The 22835-nt window shown below is 45.6% G+C and overlaps 1 protein-coding gene and 2 long non-coding RNA genes across 4 annotated transcripts; all 3 read right to left on the minus strand.

Moving 5' to 3' along the window:
- Positions 1-4028: 4028 nt before the first annotated feature.
- On the minus strand, positions 4029-8476 carry LOC311117591. Its single transcript, XR_014611673.1, has 3 exons — positions 8353-8476; positions 8086-8175; positions 4029-4052 (listed from the first exon to the last, which is right to left on the minus strand). It is a non-coding gene; the product is annotated as an uncharacterized lncRNA (long non-coding RNA).
- Positions 8477-12541: 4065 nt separating this feature from the next.
- Positions 12542-13431, minus strand: LOC311117589. Its single transcript, XR_014611671.1, has 3 exons — positions 12841-13431; positions 12612-12790; positions 12542-12561 (listed from the first exon to the last, which is right to left on the minus strand). It is a non-coding gene; the product is annotated as an uncharacterized lncRNA (long non-coding RNA).
- A 2441-nt stretch (positions 13432-15872) lies between these two features.
- Positions 15873-20234, minus strand: LOC311117590 (ubiquitin-like modifier-activating enzyme 6). Of its 2 annotated transcripts, XM_084192531.1 has the most exons (4): positions 19107-20234; positions 18064-18151; positions 17651-17745; positions 15873-16578 (listed from the first exon to the last, which is right to left on the minus strand). In XM_084192531.1, exons 1-4 carry the CDS (start codon positions 19148-19150, stop codon positions 16431-16433), a joined length of 375 nt encoding a protein of 124 aa, XP_084048657.1. In that variant the 5' UTR covers positions 19151-20234; the 3' UTR covers positions 15873-16430. The 2 variants fall into 2 exon arrangements, 1 of the variants encoding a protein (XP_084048657.1); XR_014611672.1 differs by lacking the exons at positions 15873-16578; positions 17651-17745 and adding an exon at positions 17781-17809 and having other exon boundaries at positions 19107-19229.
- Positions 20235-22835: the final 2601 nt, after the last annotated feature.

The raw sequence follows: 22835 nt of genomic DNA on the forward strand, positions 1-22835 counted from the left end.
GTCCCCTCCTGTACGCCCTGTTCACCCACGACTGTGCGGCCGTGCACGACTACAACCTCCACCACCATCACTAAAACGACACGACGGTGGTAGGCCCGATCACAGACAACGATGAGACAGCCTACAGGGAGGTCAGAGACATGGCAGTGTGGTGCCAGGACAACAACAACAACAACAACAACAACCTCTCCCTCAACATGGCAAGACAAAAAGAGCTGATCACGGACTACATAGACGTTGCTGTAGTGGAGCGGGTCGAGAGCTCCAAGCTCCTCGGCGTCCACACCACCAAGGACTTAACGTGGTCCTCCCGCACCAGCATAGTTGTGAAGGCGGCACGACACCGCCCGTTCCCCCCTCGAGAGATTGAAAAGATTTGGCATTGGCCCCTCAAATCCTCAAAAAGGTTCTACAGCTGCACCACCGAGAGCATCTCGACTGGCTGCATCAGTGCGTGGTACGGCAACTGCACCGTCCTCGAATCGCAAAGGCGCTACAGAGGGCGGTGCAGACGACGGCCCAGTGGCATCACTGGGCACGAGCTCCCTGCCCATCCAGGACCTCTGTACCAGGCGGCGTCAGAGGAAGGACCCAGACACCCAAGCCATAGCCCTGTTCACTCTGCTACCGCACGGCAAGCGGTACCAGAGAGCCAAGTCTGGGACCAAAAGGCTCCTGAACAGCTTCTACCCCCAAGCCATAAGACCGCTGAACAGTTCATCAAAATGGCTACCAGGACTATTTTCATTGATCCTTTTTTGCACTGACTCTCTTTCACTGGACTCCACACACACACACACACACTGGGCTCTACCCACACACACACACACTTAAACTGACAGTCCAACACACACTACATACGCTCACACACAAAACACACACTCTTCACATACGCTGCTGCTACTCTGTTTATTATCTATCCTGATTGTCACTTTTACCCCTAACTACCTGTTCATATTACTACCTGGTACCCCTGCACATTGACTCGGTACCGGTACCCCTGCACATTGACACGGTACCGGTACCCCTGCACATTGACACGGTACCGGTACCCCTGCACATTGACACGGTACCGGTACCCCTGCACATTGACACGGTACCGGTACCCCTGCACATTGACTCGGTACCGGTACCCCTGCACATTGACACGGTACCGGTACCCCTGCACATTGACTCAGTACTGGTACCCCTGCACATTGACTCAGTATCGGTACCCCTGCACATTGACTCAGTATCGGTACCCCTGCACATTGACACGGTACCGGTACCCCTGCACATTGACTCGGTACCGGTACCCCTGCACAATGACTCAGTATCGGTACCCCTGCACATTGACACGGTACCGGTACCCCTGCACATTGACTCGGTACCGGTACCCCTGCACATTGACACGGTACCGGTACCCCTGCACATTGACTCAGTACTGGTACCCCTGCACATTGACTCAGTATCGGTACCCCTGCACATTGACTCAGTATCGGTACCCCTGCACATTGACTCGGTACCGGTACCCCTGCACATTGACACGGTACCGGTACCCCTGCACATTGACTCAGTACTGGTACCCCTGCACATTGACTCAGTATCGGTACCCCTGCACATTGACTCAGTATCGGTACCCCTGCACATTGACACGGTACCGGTACCCCTGCACATTGACTCGGTACCGGTACCCCTGCACAATGACTCAGTATCGGTACCCCTGCACATTGACACGGTACCGGTACCCCTGCACATTGACTCGGTACCGGTACCCCTGCACATTGACTCGGTACTGGTATTCCTGCACATACTTTTTAACTCTGCATTGTTGGGAATGGACTCATCAGTCAGCATTTCACTGTAAAGTCTACACTTGTTGTATTCAGCACTAGGATTTGATAGGGAGTCATTCGGGACACGGGTGGTGGGTTACCTTGAGGAGGTCGAGGATCTTCACACAGAGCTCATAGTCAAAGTTCCCATAGCTGGAGTTGGTCATGTCATAGATGAATATCAAGCCATCTCTCTGGGTGTCAACACTGGAGAGAGGAAGGGAGGGAGGGAGGGGGGAGTTTTCTGTTAAGTACATTAAAGGATTGAGAGGTGAAGGAGACAAAGATAGGACTAATTAAGGAGAGAGAGAGTAGGACTAATTAAGGAGAGAGAGTAGGACTAATTAAGGAGAGAGAGAGAGAAGGACTAATTAAGGAGAGAGAGGGTAGGACTAATTAAGGAGAGAGAGAAGGACTAATTAAGGAAAGAGAGAGTAGAACTAATTAAGGAGAGAGAGTAGGACTAATTAAGGAGAGAGAGAGAGAGAAGGACTAATTAAGGAGAGAGAGAGTAGGACTAATTAAGGAGAGAGAGTAGGACTAATTAAGGAGAGAGAGAGAGAGAGAAGGACTAATTAAGGAGAGAGAGAGAGAGAAGGACTAATTAAGGAGAAAGAGAGTAGGACTAGTTAAGGAGAGAGAGAAGGACTAATTAAGGAGAGAGAGAGTAGGACTAATTAAGGAGAGAGAGAGTAGGACTAGTTAAGGAGAGAGAGTAGGACTAGTTAAGGAGAGAGAGAGTAGGACTAGTTAAGGAGAGAGAGAGTAGGACTAATTAAGGAGAGAGAGAGAGGACTAATTAAGGAGAGAGAGAGTAGGACTAGTTAAGGAGAGAGAGTAGGACTAGTTAAGGAGAGAGAGAGTAGGACTAGTTAAGGAGAGAGAGAGTAGGACTAATTAAGGAGAGAGAGAGAGGACTAATTAAGGAGAGAGAGAGTAGGACTAGTTAAGGAGAGAGAGTAGGACTAGTTAAGGAGAGAGAGAGTAGGACTAGTTAAGGAGAGAGAGAGTAGGACTAATTAAGGAGAGAGAGAGAGAGGACTAATTAAGGAGAGAGAGAGTAGGACTAATTAAGGAGGGAGAGAGTAGGACTAATTAAGGAGAGAGAGAGTAGGACTAATTAAGGAGAGAGAGAGAAGGACTAATTAAGGAGCGAGAGAGTAGGACTAATTAAGGAGAGAGAGAGTAGGACTAGTTAAGGAGGGAGAGAGTAGGACTAGTTAAGGAGAGAGAGAGTAGGACTAGTTAAGGAGAGAGAGAGAGGACTAATTAAGGAGAGAGAGTAGGACTAATTAAGGAGAGCGAGAGTAGGACTAATTAAGGAGAGAGAAGGACTAATTAAGGAGAGAGAGAGAAGGACTAATTAAGGAGAGAGAGAGTAGGACTAATTAAGGAGAGAGAGAGTAGGACTAATTAAGGAGAGAGAGAGTAGGACTAATTAAGGAGAGAGAAGGACTAATTAAGGAGAGAGAGAGAAGGACTAATTAAGGAGAGAGTAGGACTAATTAAAGAGAGAGAGAGTCGGACTAATTAAGGAGAGAGAGAGTAGGACTAATTAAGGAGAGAGAGTAGGACTAATTAAGGAGAGAGAGTAGGACTAATTAAGGAGAGAGAGTAGGACTAATTAAGGAGAGAGAGTAGGACTAATTAAGGAGAGAGAGAGTAGGACTAATTAAGGAGAGAGAGTAGGACTAATTAAGGAGAGAGAGAGTAGGACTAATTAAGGAGAGAGTAGGACTAGTTAAGGAGAGAGAGAATGACTAATTAAGGGAGAGAGAGCGTAGGACTAGTTAAGGAAAGAGAAAGAGTAGGACTAGTTAAGGAGAGAGAGAAGGACTAATTAAGGGAGAGAGTAGGACTAATTAAGGAGAGAGGGTATGACTAATGAGCGAGAGGACTAATTAAGGAGTGATAGAGAGAGTAGAACTAATTAAGGAAAGAGAAAGAGAGTAGGACTAATTAAGGGAGAGTGTAGGACTAATTAAGGAGAGGGGGAGAGTGAGACTAATTAAGGAGAGAGAGAGGGAAAGATACAATTATGAAGTGGGAGAGAGGAGAGAGACCGAGAAAAAGAGAGAAATAAAAAGAGAGAAATAAAGAGGGGGGTTGTCACCTCTCAATGGCTTTGTCCAGCTGAAAGATGATAGCCTGCAGCACAGCCTTATGGGTAGTGACGTCAGGGCGGTGGAGACGAGCGGTGAACAGAGCCAGGGCAGCACCCTTAGCATCACGACCAGGCTGAAACACACAGAGCTTTACAGTAAACACAACAAGACAGCATTCTAGCAGATCTTTACTTAGTCCTCATGAGCTTTACTGTAAACACAACAAGACAGCATTCTAGCAGATCTTTACTTAGTCCTCATGAGCTTTACTGTAAACACAACAAGACAGCATTCTAGCAGATCTTTACTTAGTCCTCATGAGCTTTACTGTAAACACAACAAGACAGCATTCTAGCAGATCTTTACTTAGTCCTCATGAGCTTTACTGTAAACACAACAAGACAGCATTCTAGCAGATCTTTACTTAGTCCTCATGAGCTTTACAGTAAACACAACAAGACAGCATTCTAGTAGATATTTAGTTAGTCCTCATGAGCTTTACAGTAAACACAACAAGACAGCATTCTAGCAGATATTTAGTTAGTCCTCGTGAGCTTTACTGTAAACTAGACAGCATTCTAGCAGATCTTTACTTAGTCCTCATGAGCTCTACTGTAAACACAACAAGACAGCATTCTAGTAGATATTTAGTTAGTCCTCATGAGCTTTACTGTAAACTAGACAGCATTCTAGCAGATCTTTACTTAGTCCTCATGAGCTTTACAATAAACACATTTTTTACATTTTAGTCATTTTAGCAGACGCTCTTATCCAGAGCGACTTACAGTTTTAGTGAGTGCATGCGTTTTTCATACTGGCCCCCCCGTGGGAATCGAACCCACAACCCTGGCGTTGCAAGCGCCATGCTCTACCAACTGAGCTACAGGAGGCCTCAAACACAACAAGACAGCATTCTAGTAGATCTTTACTTGACAGTCCTCATGAGCTTTACTGTAAACACAACAAGACAGTAGATCTTTCCTTGACAGTCCTCTCTCTGAATGTTATTTTCTTTTTCTACCTCTTTTCTCACATCCTCTCTTCACTTCCGTCTTTCTACCTCTCCCTCCTTCCCTCCATCCCCCCCTCACTTCCTCTCTCTCTCTCTAATTGGTGAGGGTTTGTTCAGACAGCCCCATTCATCATAAGACAACCCCTCAGGGAAAGAGGTAGAGAAGGAGTCAGACGGAGGGTGAGAGGGCCTGCTGCCTGTCAGTTCCCTCTTCTCCTCTGTTCCTCCCTCCTCTGTTCCTCCCTCCCTCTGTTCCTCCCTCCTCTCTCCCTCCCTATTCTCTCCCATCCATCTTCTCTTCCCTCCCTCTTCTCGCCCTTCCTCTTCTCTCTCTCCCTCCCTCCCTCTTCTCTCCCTCCCTCTTCCCATCCCTCTTCTCTCTCTCCCTCCCTCTTCTCTCCCCTCCCTCCCTCTTCTCTCCCCTCCCTCCCTCTTCTCTACCATCCATCTTCTCTCCCCTCTCCCCTCCCTCCCTCTTCTCTCGCTCCCTCCCTCCCTCCCTCTTCTCTCCCATCCCTCTTCTCTCCCCTCCCTCCCCTCCCTCTTCTCTCCCATCCCTCTTGTCTTCTCTTCTCTGACCCTGTATATAGTATGGTATTGAACTGACCCTGTATATAGTATGGTATTGAACTGACCCTGTATATAGTATGGTATTGAACTGACCCTGTATACAGTGGGGAAAAAAAGTATTTAGTCAGCCACCAATTGTGCAAGTTCTCCCACTTAAAAAGATGAGAGAGGCCTGTAATTTTCATCATAGGTACATGTCAACTATGACAGACAAATTGAGGAAAAAAAATCCAGAAAATCCCATTGTAGGATTTTTAATGAATTTATTTGCAAATTATGGTGGAAAATAAGTATTTGGTCACCTACAAACAAGCAAGATTTCTGGCTCTCACAGACCTGTAACTTCTTCTTTAAGAGGCTCCTCTGTCCTCCACTCGTTACCGGTATTAATGGCACCTGTTTGAACTTGTTATCAGTATAAAAGACACCTGTCCACAACCTCAAACAGTCACACTCCAAACTTCACAATGGCCAAGACCAAAGAGCTGTCAAAGGACACCAAAAACAAAATTGTAGACCTGCACCAGGCTGGGAAGACTGAATCTGCAATAGGTAAGCAGCTTGGATTGAAGAAATCAACTGTGGGAGCAATTATTAGGAAATGGAAGACATACAAGACCACTGATAATCTCCCTCAATCTGGGGCTCCACGCAAGATCTCACCCCGTGGGGTCAAAATGATCACAAGAACGGTGAGCAAAAATCCCAGAACCACACGGGGGGACCTAGTGAATGACCTGCAGAGAGCTGGGACCAAAGTAACAAAGCCTACCATCAGTAACACACTACGCCGCCAGGGACTCAAATCCTGCAGTGCGAGACGTGTCCCCCTGCTTAAGCCAGTACATGTCCAGGCCCGTCTGAAGTGCATTTGGATGATCCAGAAGAGGATTGGGAGAATGTCATATGGTCAGATGAAACCAAAATATAACTTTTTGGTAAAAACTCAACTCGTCATGTTTGGAGGACAAAGAATGCTGAGTTGCATCCAAAGAACACCATACCTACTGTGAAGCATGGGGTTGGAAACATCATGCTTTGGGGCTGTTTTTCTGCAAAGGGACCAGGACGACTGATCCGTGTAAAGGAAAGAATGAATGGGGCCATGTATCGTGAGATTTTGAGTGAAACCCTCCTTCCATCAGCAAGGGCATTGAAGATGAAACGTGGCTGGGTCTTTCAGCATGACAATGATCCCAAACACACCGCCCGGGCAACGAAGGAGTGGCTTCGTAAGAAGCATTTCAAGGTCCTGGAGTGGCCTAGCCAGTCTCCAGATCTCAACCCCATAGAAAATCTTTGGAGGGAGTTGAAAGTCTGTGTTGCCCAGCGACAGCCCCAAAACATCACTGCTCTAGAGGAGATCTGCATGGAGGAATGGGCCAAAATACCAGCAACAGTGTGTGAAAACCTTGTGAAGACTTACAGAAAACGTTTGACCTGTGTCATTGCCAACAAAGGGTATATAACAAAGTATTGAGAAACTTTTGTTATTGACCAAATACTTATTTTCCACCATCATATGCCAATAAATTCATAAAAAATCCTACAATGTGATTTTCTGGAAAAAAAATTCTCATTTTGTCTGTCATAGTTGACGTGTACCTATGATGAAAATTACAGGCCTCTCTCATCTTTTTAAGTGGGAGAACTTGCACAATTGGTGGCTGACTAAATACTTTTTTTCCCCACTGTATAGTATGGTATTGGAACTGACCCTGTATATAGTATGGTATTGAACTGACCCTGTATATAGTATGGTATTGAACTGACCCTGTATATAGTATGGTATTGAACTGACCCTGTATATAGTATGGTATTGAACTGACCCTGTATATAGTATGGTATTGAACTGACCCTGTATATAGTATGGTATTGAACTGACCCTGTATATAGTATGGTATTGAACTGACCCTGTATATAGTATGGTATTGGAACTGACCCTGTATATAGTATGGTATTGAACTGACCCTGTATATAGTATGGTATTGGAACTGACCCTGTATATAGTACGGTATTGAACTGACCCTGTATATAGTATGTTACTTACTTATTGTGTTCTTCATATTTCTCCTGTGTTTTTTTCTAGTATTACATTGTTATTGATTAATGCATTGTTGGGTTTTGAGTTTGCAAGATAGGCATTTGACTGTACTTGTGCATGTGACATTAAAACTTTAGTATGGTGTTTTCCCGCTAATTGTATTTTGGAAAATGTTTGGAAAATCACATTTAATTGGCTGCTTCATTATATGAGTTCCATGTTCTGTTAATCTGTATCAGCATCATCTAAATGGGATTTCAGTCATTCTGAGTGGACGCCCTAACGTCATCCGTGGGTGGACGCCCTAACGTCATCCGTGGGTGGACGCCCTAACGTCATCCGTGGGTGGACGCCCTAACGTCATCCGTGGGTGGACGCCCTAACGTCATCCGTGGGTGGACGCACCAACGGGCTACGCACCCAAAGCACATGGGTCCGGTAAATTCAAAATCTTCCCGGTCACTTTGTCCAGCACCACATTTTCTTAACGGAAACCCTGACACACACACACACACACACACACACACACACAGGCCTCACCAGGACGGTGAACTTTCCGCTGAGCAGTTCAGAGCGGAGAGGTTCCTCGTCTGGGTTAATGTTGAAGATGCCCTCCTTAATCCTCGTGTTCTGATAAAGACCAATCACAGACATACAGGCAAGGTCAGGGGTCACCATTAGCACATACTGGCATAGGTGGGGAATTTACAGTGTATCTGGGACTAATACACACACACACACACACACACACACACACACACACACACACACACACACACACCAGTAGTGTCTGATCCCTCTCTGTACCTTGTATTCCTGGAAGAGGTCTATTGCTCGGGGGACGTCGAACTTGCGTGCCATGAGGAACTTGACGGCGGTTGGTTGAGAGACCAGGGCTGCACTGTGGGGCTGCTCCCTGCTACGCACCTCACTCAGGAACTCCTCCACCGCCTGGGGACGGACGGAGGGGACGGCGGGGGGAGGAGGGGTCAGAGGGGAGGTGGGGGGGACAAGGAATGGAAGTTACAGGGGATGAGAGGTGGGGATGAGAGAGGGGGATATTGGGGGGAGGCGTAAGAAGGGGGGGAGAGGAGACCAGACGAGAGAGGGGGATATTGAGGGGAGAGAGAGATTGGGGGAGGCATTAGAGGGGGGATATTTGAGGAGAGGGGGGAGAGGAGAGGACAGAGAAGTGGGGGAGTTATAAGAGGGGGAGAGGAGAGGTCAAAGAGTTGTTGACACTTGTGGCTCATGGTTGAACCCCTATGTGGTGTGTTGTGGTGGTGGTGCCTACAGTGCTCAGTGTAACCTACATCCCTAGGAAATGGCAAAGAGCTACCAAGCCCAGTCACTGCTTGGCTAAAATCAACAGCTACTCAACCTGAGTGGTTGGTTAATAGAAAGACAGTCACACAGATATATACATACAGCCTACTTCACGTGCTTGAACTGGGTGGACCTTAAGCTTCAACGAATATCCAGAACTGGGTGGACCTTAAACTTCAACGAATATCCAGTGACGTTAGTGATATCTAACCAGTGATTACATTTACATGTTAGTCATTTAGCAGACGCTCTTATCCAGAACGACTTACAGGAGCAATTAGGGTTAAGTGCCTTGCTCAAGGGCACATCGGCAGATTTTTCACCCAGTCGGCTCGGGGATTAGAACCAGCGACCTTTCGGTTACTGGAACGACGCTCTTAACCACTAAGCTACCTGCCGCCCGGTGATATTCAACATCATCAACTAGGTCCGTTTGACACTTGACAGCAGTTTATCCCATCTACTTCAATATCAATTTTTGGCAAAGCTGCACAGAGAGCTTGCCTCTCTCCCGGGAGTCTTGACCTTGCCTCAAAATGTGACTCCCGTTACAATTTCACGTAAAGCGGTAACATGATTCATATTTTGGGGGGGGAGATACCAACACTCGGAGAGCTAACGTTAATGTTACCGGTGTTAGAAAGCAAATAATGCGTGTTGCTAGCTTGAGTAGCTGCATTAGTCAAATAACTAGTTAGCTAAGAGATGGGAGTGACCGAGCAAGTCGTAGTTACTAGCTAGGACCATAGTTTTTACTCGTCTACTGTGGCCAATATAGTTTAATTAAAGACATTAAGAAACTGACTAGTTAAATCAAACAGATAAACTATGACAGTGTGGTCTAGCGTCAGCTAAATTATATCTGATGACAATCCCATCATCGATGACGAAAGAGAGTTAACGTTAACTAGCAATCTAGCCAGCCAGTTGAATGACGGCAACAAACTTTCTAGGAACTGGGAGCAAATTCTGTGAACCGATAGCTAGTTAGCTAACGTCCGTGTTATGACTTAGACCAAAACAACACTCAAAGCAAAACATGTCACTACTCGACGTATAACGCAACCTTGTACTGACATCTTTTTTACTTCAGAAATGGAAGTCGTATTTTGCCTCAAATTAAGCAGGAATGTAAAAAAATGTTTGTCTTACTATAGTTACCTAGCTAACAGGCTAGCAAGCTACATGTGGTTAGCCAAAGAGGATGTGGGTAAACAACTCGGTCTTCCTCTCGGGCTAACGTTAGCTGTCGCTAGGTAGCTATGTAGCCATCTGCGTTCAATGACTGACGACGTTAGTTAACGTTAGGTCTCAAACGGGGAAAAAAACTAACTTAGCGAAAATAACAAATATAATCTAACCAGTGAGATTGTAACTTTACTAAATATTTGCAAAGCAAAATGCTAGTCAGCCAGCTAAACGTTAGCAGTCTACTGGGAGTCGCAACTAGACGAGAGTGCTAAAGCAGCTAGCTAGAAGTAGCATACTAGCCTAGCGGCTGTCATAATATATGGGGAACCGGCCACGGATATTTACGAGACAGTATCCTCACCGAGGAGAACGCTGACATACAACCTAACCAAACATTGGGTTTATTATACAAATAATGGAAACCACAAATGTTAAAAATCCACGTTTTGACGATAGCACCATGGTAAACCAAGCCCTTACCAGTTCCTCCTGACTTGTTAAGGCCTCCGCCATCTTGAAGCCAAGGCAACGTCGTTGTCACTAGTTACCACAGCCACAAAGCCAGAATACTATACATTATTGTAATAATTAATTAAATCAAAAATGAGCTTTTTGGTCAGGGTTTAAGGTTTAAGGTTAGGCAGAAGGCTAGCAGTGTGGTTAAGACTAGGTTTAAAGTCAGATTTTAAGAAGGTAAATTGTAAAAAAAATAAAAATAGGCGGGGTTTAGCCATAATTCTGACATTGTGGTTGTGGTAACTAATGTTTAGTGCGATCCCTAATCCTTCGGACGTCCTTACCCTAAACCCTAACTTTAACCCCAAACCTTAACCTAACTTTACATTTTAACGTCAATGTCGTCCCAAGGATCCCGGGTTAACAAGACTACGGGTCGCCAAAGGGCTCACTCTACCAAAGGTCGTAGTTAGTGTTTACTTCTAATGCAGATGATGATTGAATTAATTCTGCACCGTTCTTTTAAAATGTTAGGTGACCCAACACATGGTGGAAAAGTATACAAGGTTTGGTTAATGACTGACAATGAATAACAAAAAATGTATATCCATGTTGTGATGTTATTTTCCATACATTAATTGATGTAATGCAATAAAATAGACAGAACAGATTGCAACAGTTCAGTCATATAACAGCTTGAAAACTATTTTTATTGGACCATCACTTGAGTTGTCTGTCACAACAATTTACATCATATCATGGTTTTGTGTATTTTTTAAATATTTTTTTTTACATGTTATGCTTCTGACATTCATTATCAACAAAATCACGATAGATATTTCCTGTGCAAGACAGTTGGCCATGGAGAGTGTCTCAACGGCACCCTAATCCCTATACATTAGTGCAGTATAAAGGCAGTAGGGTGTAATTTGGGACAGATCCCATGTCCGAGGGTTTAGTAGGGAGCTACAGTGAGGGGGAGAAAAAGTATTTGATCCACCGCTGATTTTTGTACGTTTGCCCACTGACAAAGACATGATCAGTCTATAATTTTAAATGGTAGGTTTATTTGAACAGTGAGAGACAGAATAACAACAACAACAAAAAAATCCAGGAAAACGCATGTCAACAATGACTGATCATTACATTTACATTATTTAGCAGACGCTCTTATCCAGAGTGACTTACAGGAGCAATTAGGGTTAAGTGCCTGATCATGTCTTTGTCAGTGGGCAAAGGTACAAAATCAGCAGGGGACCAAATCCGTTTTTTCCCTCACTGTACATGTAAATACAAGGGAGGGAACAGCAGGGACAGACCAGTCTCATTTTAGACACTCTTTCCTCTCTCTGACATACAGTGGGGGAAAAAAGTATTTAGTCAGCCACCAATTGTGCAAGCTCTCCCACTTAAGAAGATGAGAGAGGCCTGTAATTTTCATCATAGGTACACGTCAACTATGACAGACAAATTGAGAAGAAAAAAATCCAGAAAATCACATTGTAGGATTTTTTTATGAATTTATTTGAAAATTATGGTGGAAAATAAGTATTTGGTCACCTACAAACAAGCAAGATTTCTGGCTCTCACAGACCTGTAACTTCTTTAAGAGGCTCCTCTGTCCTCCACTCGTTACCTGTATTAATGGCACCTGTTTGAACTTGTTATCAGTATAAAAAGACACCTGTCCACAACCTCAAACAGTCACACTCCAAACTCCACTATGGCCAAGACCAAAGAGCTGTCAAAGGACACCAGAAACAAAATTGTAGACCTGCACCAGGCTGGGAAGACTGAATCTGCAATAGGTAAGCAGCTTGGTTTGAAGAAATCAACTGTGGGAGCAATTATTAGGAAATGGAAGACATACAAGACCACTGATAATTACATTTACATTTTATCTCCCTTGATCTGGGGCTCCACGCAAGATCTCACCCCGAGGGGTCAAAATGATCACAAGAACGGTGAGCAAAAATCCCAGAACCACACGGGGGGGACCTAGTGAATCACTGTCCCTCCTATCATCATCAACAACAGACTAACCTGTTATCATCACTGTCCCTCCTATCATCATCAACAACAGACAGACTAACCTGTTATCATCACTGTCCCTCCTATCATCAACAACAGACTAACCTGTTATCATCACTGTCCCTCCCATCATCAACAACAGACTAACCTATTATCATCACTGTCCCTCCTATCATCATCAACAACAGACAGACTAACCTGTTATCATCACTGTCCCTCCTATCATCAACAACAGACTAACCTGTTATCATCACTGTCCCTCCTATCATCATCAACAACAAACAGACCAACCTGTTATCATCACTGTCCCTCCTATCATCAACAACAGACTAACCTGTTATCATCACTGTCCCTCCTATCATCATCAACAACAGACAGACTAACCTGTTATCATCACTGTCCCTCCTATCATCATCAACAACAGACTAACCTGTTATCATCACTGTCCCTCCTATCATCATCAACAACAGACTAACCTGTTATCATCACTGTCCCTCCCATCATCATCAACAGACTAACCTGTTATCATCACTGTCCCTCCCATCATCATCATCAACAGACTGACCTGTTATCATCACTGTCCCTCCTATCAACAACAGACAGACTAACCTGTTATCATCACTGTCCCTCCAATCATCAACAACAGACTAACCTGTTATCATCACTGTCCCTCCCATCATCAACAGACAGACTGACCTGTTATCATCACTGTCCCTCCCATCATCAACAACAGACTAACCTGTTATCATCACTGTCCCTCCTATCATCAACAACAGACAGACTAACCTGTTATCATCACTGTCCCTCCTATCATCATCAACAACAGACAGACTAACCTGTTATCATCACTGTCCCTCCCATCATCAACAACAACAGACTAACCTGTTATCATCACTGTCCCTCCCATCATCATCAACAACAGACTAACCCGTTATCATCACTGTCCCTCCCATCATCATCAACAACAGACTAACCTGTTATCATCACTGTCCCTCCCATCATCAACAACAGACTAACCTGTTATCATCACTGTCCCTCCTATCATCAACAACAGACAGACTAACCTGTTATCATCACTGTCCCTCCTATCATCATCAACAACAGACAGACTAACCTGTTATCATCACTGTCCCTCCTATCATCATCAACAACAGACTAACCTGTTATCATCACTGTCCCTCCTATCATCAACAACAACAGACTAACCTGTTATCATCACTGTCCCTCCTATCATCAACAACAGACAGACTAACCTGTTATCATCACTGTCCCTCCAATCATCAACAACAGACTAACCTGTTATCATCACTGTCCCTCCTATCATCATCAACAACAGACTAACCTGTTATCATCACTGTCCCTCCCATCATCATCAACAACAGACTAACCTGTTATCATCACTGTCCCTCCCATCATCAACAACAGACAGACCAACCTGTTTATATAGTGAATGGCTGACATAGCTTCTGACTGAGGAGAGCATATTGGGGGCGTCCCAATAACATTTCCTTTCTCCGGGAAGTGGGCACTCATTCAGTACTTTTCACTAAACCAAAAACCATTGGATTGGTAGAGGCTATCATATTTACTATACCACTCATTTCCTTTCAAACCAGTGAAGGGAAGTGAACAAGTGCACACTCTGGGAGGAAGGAGAGATGATTGGGACGCACCTAAACTCAGCAACAACAAAAAAAGAAACGTCCCTTTTTCAGGACCCTGTCTTTCAAAGGTAATTTGTAAAAATCCAAATAAACTTCACAGGTCTTCGTTGTAAAGGGTTTAAACACTGTTTCCCATGCTTGTTCAATGAACCATAAACAATTAATGAACATGCACCTGTGGAACGGTCGTTAAGACACTAACAGCTTACAGACGGTAGGCAATTAAGGTCACAGTTATGAAAACTAAGGACACTAAAGAGGCCTTTCTACTGACTGTGAAAAACACCAAAAGAAAGATGCCCAGGGTCCCTGCTCATCTGCGTGAACGTGCCTTCGGCATGCTGCAAGGAGGCATGAGGACTGCAGATGTGGCCAGGGAAAAACATTGCAATGTCTGTACTGTGAGACGCCTAAGACAGCGCTACAGGGAGACAGGACGGACAGCTGATCGTCCTCGCAGTGGCAGACCACGTGTAACAACACCTGCACAGGATCGGTACATCCAAACATCACACCTGCGGGACAGGTACAGGATGGCAACAACAGCTGCCCGAGTTACACCAGGAACGCACAATCCCTCCATCAGTGCTCAGACTGTCCGCAATAGGCTGAGAGAAGCTGGACTGAGGGCTTGTAGGCCTGTTGTAAGGCAGGTCCCCATCAGACATCACCGGCAACAACGTCGCATATGGGCACAAACCCACCGTCGCTGGACCAGACAGGACTGGCAAAAAGTGCTCTTCACCGACGAGTCAAGGTTTTGTCTCACCAGGGATGATGGTCGGATTTGCGTTTATCGTCGAAGGAATGAGCGTTACACCGAGGCCTGTACTCTGGAGCGGGATCGATTTGGAGGTGGAGGTTCCGTCATGGTCTGGGGCGGTGTGTCACAGCATCATCGGACTGAGCTTGTTGTCATTGCAGGCAATCTCAACGCTGTGCGTTACAGGGAAGACATCCTCCTCCCTCATGTGGTACCCTTCCTGCAGGCTCATCCTGACATGACCCTCCAGCATGACAATGCCACCAGCCATACTGCTCGTTCTGTGCGTGATTTCCTGCAAGACAGGAATGTCAGTGTTCTGCCATGGCCAGCGAAGAGCCCGGATCTCAATCCCATTGAGCACGTCTGGGACCTGTTGAATCAGAGGGTGAGGGCTAGGGCCATTCCCCCCAGAAATGTCTGGGAACTTGCAGGTGCCTTGGTGGAAGAGTGGGGTAACATCTCACAGCAAGAACTGGCAAATCTGGTGCAGTCCATGAGGAAGAGATGCACTGCAGTACTTAATGCAGCTGGTGGCCACACCAGATACTGACCGTTACTTTTGATTTTGAACCCCCCCTTTGTTCAGGGACACATTATTCAATTTCTGTTAGTCACATGTCTGTGGAACCTGTTCAGTTTATGTCTCAGTTGTTGAATCTTGTGATGTTCATACAAATATTTACACGTTAAGTTTGCTGAAAATAAACGCAGTTGACAGTGAGAGGACGGTTCTTTTTTTTTGTGCTGAGTTTATGTCGCTATCAAATCATCCAAATCCCCATGAGCCAATAGGAACGTTTAGATGACGATTGTGATCCTACCTTTTAAGATCAAAGAGTTCCTCCCTCTACCTCTCTCTCCATCCCCCAAAAGAAAACCCTGGGAAGTGTGCATGTATGGGTGTGTAAACACTGTTGTTTTTATTCTTACCAGCATCATCATCATCATCATCATCATCATCATCAGACAAACACAACAAGGTTGTTAGTTAAGGCATGTGCATAGCAGTCAGAGCTGTGCTTTAAACCAGAGTAGAAAACACAAATACAGGAACTACTATGTACACAGTCAAGCGCTACCCCCCTCTTCTCAGAGATAGAAAGAGGACTCGTCCAAACAGGTTATATCCATCTAGAGCCATCTTTCTACCCCTATGCTCTTTCTTTACCAGTGGTCCATGGGGCCAACCCTGTTCTAGAATCAACATCTGTTCTAGAATAACCCCTGTTCTAGAACCAACATCTGTTCTAGAATCCACATCTGTTCTAGAATCAACCCCATGTTCTAGAATCAACCCCATGTTCTAGAATCAACCCCTGTTCTAGAATCCAACCCCTGTTCTAGAATCCACCCATGTTCTAGAATCCACCCATGTTCTAGAATCCACCCATGTTGTCAACTGGGGTTTTGCAGGTACAGGGGGTTAGTTTCAGGGGACTGAGGGGTGGTTGTCAGGCGGTGTGAGCGTCTCCGTTGGGGCTGAAGTAGTACCTAACAGGGGGTCCAGGAAGGTCCTCATCTCCGTCGGACTCTGGAGCGAAGGACACGGTCAGGTCAACATAGCGACGGTCTACAGACGGCTTGATCAACTTGTGCATCCTGGGGGAGGAGGGGAGTGGGGGGGAGGAGAGGGGAGGAGAGGAAGGGAGGAGATGGAGTATAGAGGAAGGGAGAGGGGGAGGAGAGGGGGGATAGAGGGAGGAGAGGGAGTATAGAGGAAGGGAGAGAGGGAGGAGAGGGGGGATAGAGGGAGGAGAGGGAGTATAGAGGAAGGGAGAGAGGGAGGAGAGGAAGGGAGGAGACGGAGGGAGGAGACGGAGTATAGAGGAAGGGAGAGAGGGAGGAGAGGGGGGATAGAGGGAGGGAGAGAGGGAGGATAGAGGAAGGGAGAGAGGGAGGAGAGGAAGGGAGGAGACGGAGGAGAGGAAGGGAGGAGACGGAGTATAGAGGAAGGGAGAGAGGGAGGAGAGGGGGGATAGAGGGAGGGAGAGAGGGAGGATAGAGGAAGGGAGAGAGGGAGGATAGAGGGAGGATAGAGGGAGTATAGAGGAAGGGAGGAGACGGAGTATAGAGGAAGGGAGGAGACGGAGTATAGAGGAAGGGAGGAGACGGAGTATAGAGGAAGGGAGAGGGGGAGGAGAGGGAGTATAGAGGAAGGGAGGAGAGGGAGGAGAGGGAGTATAGAGGGAGGAGAGGGAGTATAGAGGAAGGGAGGAGAGGGAGTATAGAGGAAGGGATAGAGGGAGTATAGAGGAAGGGATAGAGGGAGGAGAGGAAGGGAGAGAGGGAGGAGAGGGAGTATAGAGGGAGGAGAGGGAGTATAGAGGAAGGGAGGAGAGGGAGTATAGAGGAAGGGAGAGAGGGAGGAGAGGGAGGATAGAGGGAGGAGAGGGAGTATAGAGGAAGGGAGAGAGGGAGGATAGAGGAAGGGAGAGAGGGAGGATAGAGGAAGGGAGAGAGGGAGGAGGGGGGGATAGAGGGAGGAGAGGGAGGGAGGAGACGGAGTATAGAGGAAGGGAGAGAGGGAGGAGAGGGAGGGAGAGGGGTGCGGGGGAGAGAGACTCAGATTCGCAGTGATTCAGGAGGACACAGTGTGTGTGTGTGTGTGTGTGTGTGTGTGTGTGTGTGTGTGTGTGTGTGTGTGTGTGTGTGTGTGTGTGCAGTGCCTTACGTTAGTTTAAGTCTCTTGTTGTGTCCTGGCATCACAGGAACATAGAGCATCTTCACTCCATGGACCACCATGGTAGGTTCTATTCCATACTTCTCCTGTAATACAACACAGTCAACACTATGTATTAACCACCATGGTAGGTTCTATTCCATACTTCTCCTGTAATACAACACAGTCAACACTATATATTAACCCCCATGGTAGGTTCTATTCCAGACTTCTCCTGTAATCAAACACAGTCAACACTATATATTAACCACCATGGTAGGTTCTATTCCATACTCCTCCTGTAGGACAACACAGGTCAACACTACAGTCTCACCAATTATCACAAAACGATTTCGTCAATAGATGTGTGAGACTATCAATCCCTTGACACAGAGTGAATGAACATAGTAATGGGTGTGTCTCACCCGTACTGCGTTGATGAAGTCGGAGAGAGAGAAGTGTTGGTGACCACACACATCCCAACGGTCCCAGATAGAGAAAGAGATGTTTTCCCTGAGGAGGAGAACACACAGATAGGACTCAGCACACACACACACACACACAGAGAGACAGAGAGAGAGACAGAGAGAGAGAGAGACAGAGAGAGAGACAGAGAGAGAGCGAGACAGAGACAGAGCGAGACAGAGAGACAGAGAGAGAGAGAGCGAGACAGAGAGAGAGAGAGAGAGAGAGCGAGACAGAGACAGAGCGAGACAGAGAGACAGAGAGAGAGACAGAGAGAGAGAGAGAGCGAGACAGAGAGAGAGCGAGACAGAGAGAGAGAGAGAGACAGAGAGACAGAGACAGCGAGACAGAGAGAGAGAGAGAGACAGAGAGAGCGAGACAGAGAGAGCGAGACAGAGAGAGAGCGAGACAGCGAGACAGAGAGACAGAGAGAGAGACAGAGAGAGAGAGAGAGACAGAGAGAGAGAGAGAGAGACAGAGAGACAGAGAGAGAGAGAGAGAGACAGAGAGAGAGAGAGAGAGAGAGCGAGAGAGAGAGACAGAGCGAGAGAGATGTTGGTGACCACACGCAGCCCAGCGGTCCCAGATAGAGAAAGATATGTATTTTCTGTCTGTACGTTTGTGTGTGTGTGTGTGTGTGTATATATATATGTCTATGTAATAATAATATATAATAATAATAATATATAATAATATAATAATAATAATAATAATATGCCATTTAGCAGACGCTTTTATCCAAAGCGACTTACAGTCGTGCGTGCATACATTTTTTGTGTATGGGTGGTCCCGGGGATCGAACCCACTACCTTGGCGTTACAAGCGCCGTGCTCTACCAACTGAGCTACAGAGGACCACGTACTGGTGTGTGTGTGTGTGTGTGTGTGTGTGTGTGTGTGTGTGTGTGTGTGTCTACGTACAGGTGTGTGTGTGTGTATATATGTATATGTACTGGTGTGTGTTTGTATGTATGTCTACGTACAGGTGTGTGTATGTCTCCTACCTGATCTGTGTTCTCTTGACAGGTGCAGCCTCGGTGAGGACCATGACAGGAATGGCCAGGTTGAAGAAACAGTTGTTGAACGACTCAAACCCGTATCCCCCAACCACCTTCACCAGCTCCAACGACACCTGGAGAGCACAGCACAACCGCTCACTGACGACTCACCGACGACTCGCCGACGACTCGCCGACGACTCGCCGACGACTCGCCGACGACTCGCTGACCACTCGCTGACCACTCGCTGACGACTCACTGACCACTCACTGACCACTTACTGACCACTCACTGACGACTCGCTGACCACTCGCTGACCACTCACTGACCACTCACTGACCACTCACTGACGACTCGCTGACGACTCGCTGACCACTCACTGACGACTCACTGACCACTCACTGACCACTTACTGACCACTTACTGACCACTCACTGACGACTCGCTGACGACTCGCTGACGACTCGCTGACCACTCGCTGACGACTCGCTGACGACTCACTGACGACTCGCTGACAACACGCTGACCACTCACTGACGACTCACTGACGACTCGCTGACCACTCACTGACCACTCACTGACGACTCACTGACGACTCACTGACAACACGCTGACAACACGCTGACCACTCGCTGACGACACACTTCAACAGCCGAAAATATACAGCACCGAATCCACTGGTATGTTCTATTTAGTTCTGTGACTGAATCAGACAAGCAGATTCCGGAACCAATTCAAAACCCCCAAAAGAAGAGATCCAAGGTGTTAAAGAACCTATTGAACTGATAAACATACATCATCTGATTCAGTCAATCCACCATCTAGAAACATTTACTACCAGTCTGATAAGATACTGAACAGAGAAATAGAGTGTACTCCTGTTGATCTGATTCAGTCATTTCTACCAAATAGTGCCTTCAGAAAGTATTCAGACCCCTTGACTTATTCCACATTCTGTTGTGTTACAGCCTGAATTCAAAATGGATTTAAATATATGTTTTTTTCTCACCCATTTACACACAATACCCCATAATGACAAAGTGAAAACATGTTAAATACAGAAATATCTCATTTACATAAGTATTCACACCCCTGAGTCAATACATGTTAGAATCACCTTTGGCAGCGATTACAGCTGTGAGTCTTTCTGGGGAAAGTCTCTTAAGAGCATTGCACACCTGGATTGTACAATATTTGCACATTATCAAACTCTATCAAGTTGGTTGTGGATCATTGCTAGACAGCCATTTTCAAGTCTTGCCATATATTTTCAAGCAGATTTAAGTCAAAACTGTAACTAGGCCACTCAGGAACATTCAATGTTGTCTTGTTAAGCAACTCCAGTTTATATTTGGCCTTGTGTTGTAGGTTATTGTCCTGCTGAAAGGTGAATTCCTCTCCCAGTGTCTGGTGGAAAGCAGACTGAAACAGGTTTTCCTCTAGGATTTTGCATGTGCTTAGCTCCATTCCATTTGTTTTTGTAAAAAAAAAACTCCCTAGTCCTTGCCGATGACAAGCATACCCATAACATGATGCAGCCACCACCATGCTTGAAAATATGGAGAGTGGTACTCAGTGATGTGTTGGATTTGCCCCAAACATAACGCTTTGTATTCAGGACATAAAGTTAAGTTCTTACTTTAGTGTCTTATTGCAAACAGGATGCATGTTTTGGATTGTTTAAATTCTGTACAGGATTCCTTCTTTTCACGCTGTCATTTAGGTTAGTATTGTGGAGTAACTACAATGTTGTTGATCCACCCTCAGTTTTCTACTATCACAGCCATTAAACTCTGTAACTGTTTTAAAGTCACCATTGGCCTCATGGTGAAATCCCTGAGCGGTTTCCTTCCTCTCCGGCAACTGAGTTAGGAAGGACGCCTGTATCTTTGTAGTGACTGGGTGTATTGATACACCATCCAAAGTGTAATTAATAACTTCACCATGCTCAAAGGGATATTCAATGTCAGCTTTTTTATTTTTACCCATATACCAATAGGTGCCCTTCTTTGCGAGGCATTGGAAAACCTCCCTGATCTTTGTGGTTGAATCTGTGTTTGAAATTCACTGCTCAACTGAGGGACCTTACAGATAATTGTATGTGTGGGGTACAAAGATGAGGTAGTCATTCAAAACTCATGTTAAACACTATTGTCCACGCAATAGTGCATGGACTCACTATTGAGTGAGTCAATGCAACTTATTATGTGACGTGTTAAGCACATTTTTACTCCTGAAATGATTTAGGCTTGCCATAACAAAGGGGTTGAATACTTATTGACTCAAGACAATTGAGCTTTTCATTTGTAATGAATTTGTAAAAAAATTGTAAAAACATAATTCTACTTTGACATTATGGGCTATTGTGTGTTGTTGGCCAATAACACAAAATGTCAATTTAATCAATTTTAAATTCAGGCTGTAAAACATTTTTTTTTGGGGGGGGGGAAAGTCAAGGGGTGGGAATACTTTCTGAAGGCACTGTATAAAACCATTTACTTACCAGTCGGATAAGATACAGAACAGAGAAATAGAGAGTACTCCTGTTCATCTGGGATCAGTATAATCCCCAATGATCAAGAAAATAATCTCATCTGGGTTTTTTTTTTCTTTCATGTTTTTAAGGAGTGGGACTGTCCCCACTATTTTAGTTGTTTATTGGATAGATGGAGGTAGAGAGAGGATAGATGGAGGTAGAGAGAGGATAGATGGAGGTAGAGAGAGGATAGATGGAGGTAGAGAGAGGATAGATGGAGGTAGAGAGATGATAGATGGAGGACAGAGAGGATAGATGGAGGTAGAGAGGATAGATGAGGTAGAGAGGATAGATGGAGGTAGAGAGATGATAGATGGAGGTAGAGAGATGATAGATGGAGGTAGAGAGATGATAGATGGAGGTAGAGAGATGATAGATGGAGGACAGAGAGGATAGATGGAGGTAGAGAGAAGATAGATGGAGGTAGAGAGAGGATAGATGGAGGTAGAGAGGATAGATGGAGGTAGAGAGGATAGATGGAGGACAGAGAGAATAGATGGAGGACAGAGAGAATAGATGAGGTAGAGAGAGGATAGATGGAGGTAGAGAGAGGATAGATGGAGGTAGAGAGAGGATAGATGGAGGTAGAGAGAGGATAGATGAAGGTAGAGAGAGGATATATGGAGGTAGAGAGAGGATAGATGGAGGTAGAGAGGATAGATGGAGGTAGAGAGGATAGATGGAGGTAGAGAGAGGATAGATGGAGGTAGAGAGAGGATAGATGGAGGTAGAGAGGATAGATGGAGGTAGATAGAGGATAGATGGAGGACAGAGAGGATAGATGGAGGTAGAGAGAGGATAGATGGAGGTAGAGAGAGGATAGATGGAGGTAGAGAGAGGATAGATGGAGGACAGAGGATAGATGGAGGTAGAGAGGATAGATGGAGGTAGAGAGAGGATAGATGGAGGTAGAGAGAGGATAGATGGAGGTAGAGAGAGGATAGATGGAGGTAGAGAGGATAGATGGAGGTAGAGAGGATAGATGGAGGTAGAGAGAGGATAGATGGAGGTAGAGAGAGGATAGATGGAGGTAGAGAGGATAGATGGAGGTAGAGAGGATAGATGGAGGTAGAGAGAGGATAGATGGAGGTAGAGAGAGGATAGATGGAGGTAGAGAGAGGATAGATGGAGGTAGAGAGAGGATAGATGGAGGTAGAGAGGATAGATGGAGGTAGAGAGGATAGATGGAGGTAGAGAGG

This window comes from Coregonus lavaretus (genome assembly GCF_964263955.1).
Source record: "Coregonus lavaretus genome assembly, contig: HAP1_SCAFFOLD_8043, whole genome shotgun sequence".
Lineage (NCBI taxonomy): Eukaryota > Metazoa > Chordata > Actinopteri > Salmoniformes > Salmonidae > Coregonus > Coregonus lavaretus.

Excerpts from the sequence above, each read along its gene's own strand:
- LOC311117590 (XM_084192531.1), bottom strand. The coding sequence starts at position 19,150 with ATGGTCCTCACCGAGGCTGCACCTGTCAAGAGAACACAGATCAG. Across the intron at positions 18,152-19,106 it reads GTCAAGAGAACACAGATCAG|GGAAAACATCTCTTTCTCTA; the intron begins GTAGGAGACATA and ends TCTCCTCCTCAG. Across the intron at positions 16,579-17,650 it reads AACAAGAGACTTAAACTAAC|GATGCACAAGTTGATCAAGC; the intron begins GTAAGGCACTGC and ends CTCCTCCCCCAG.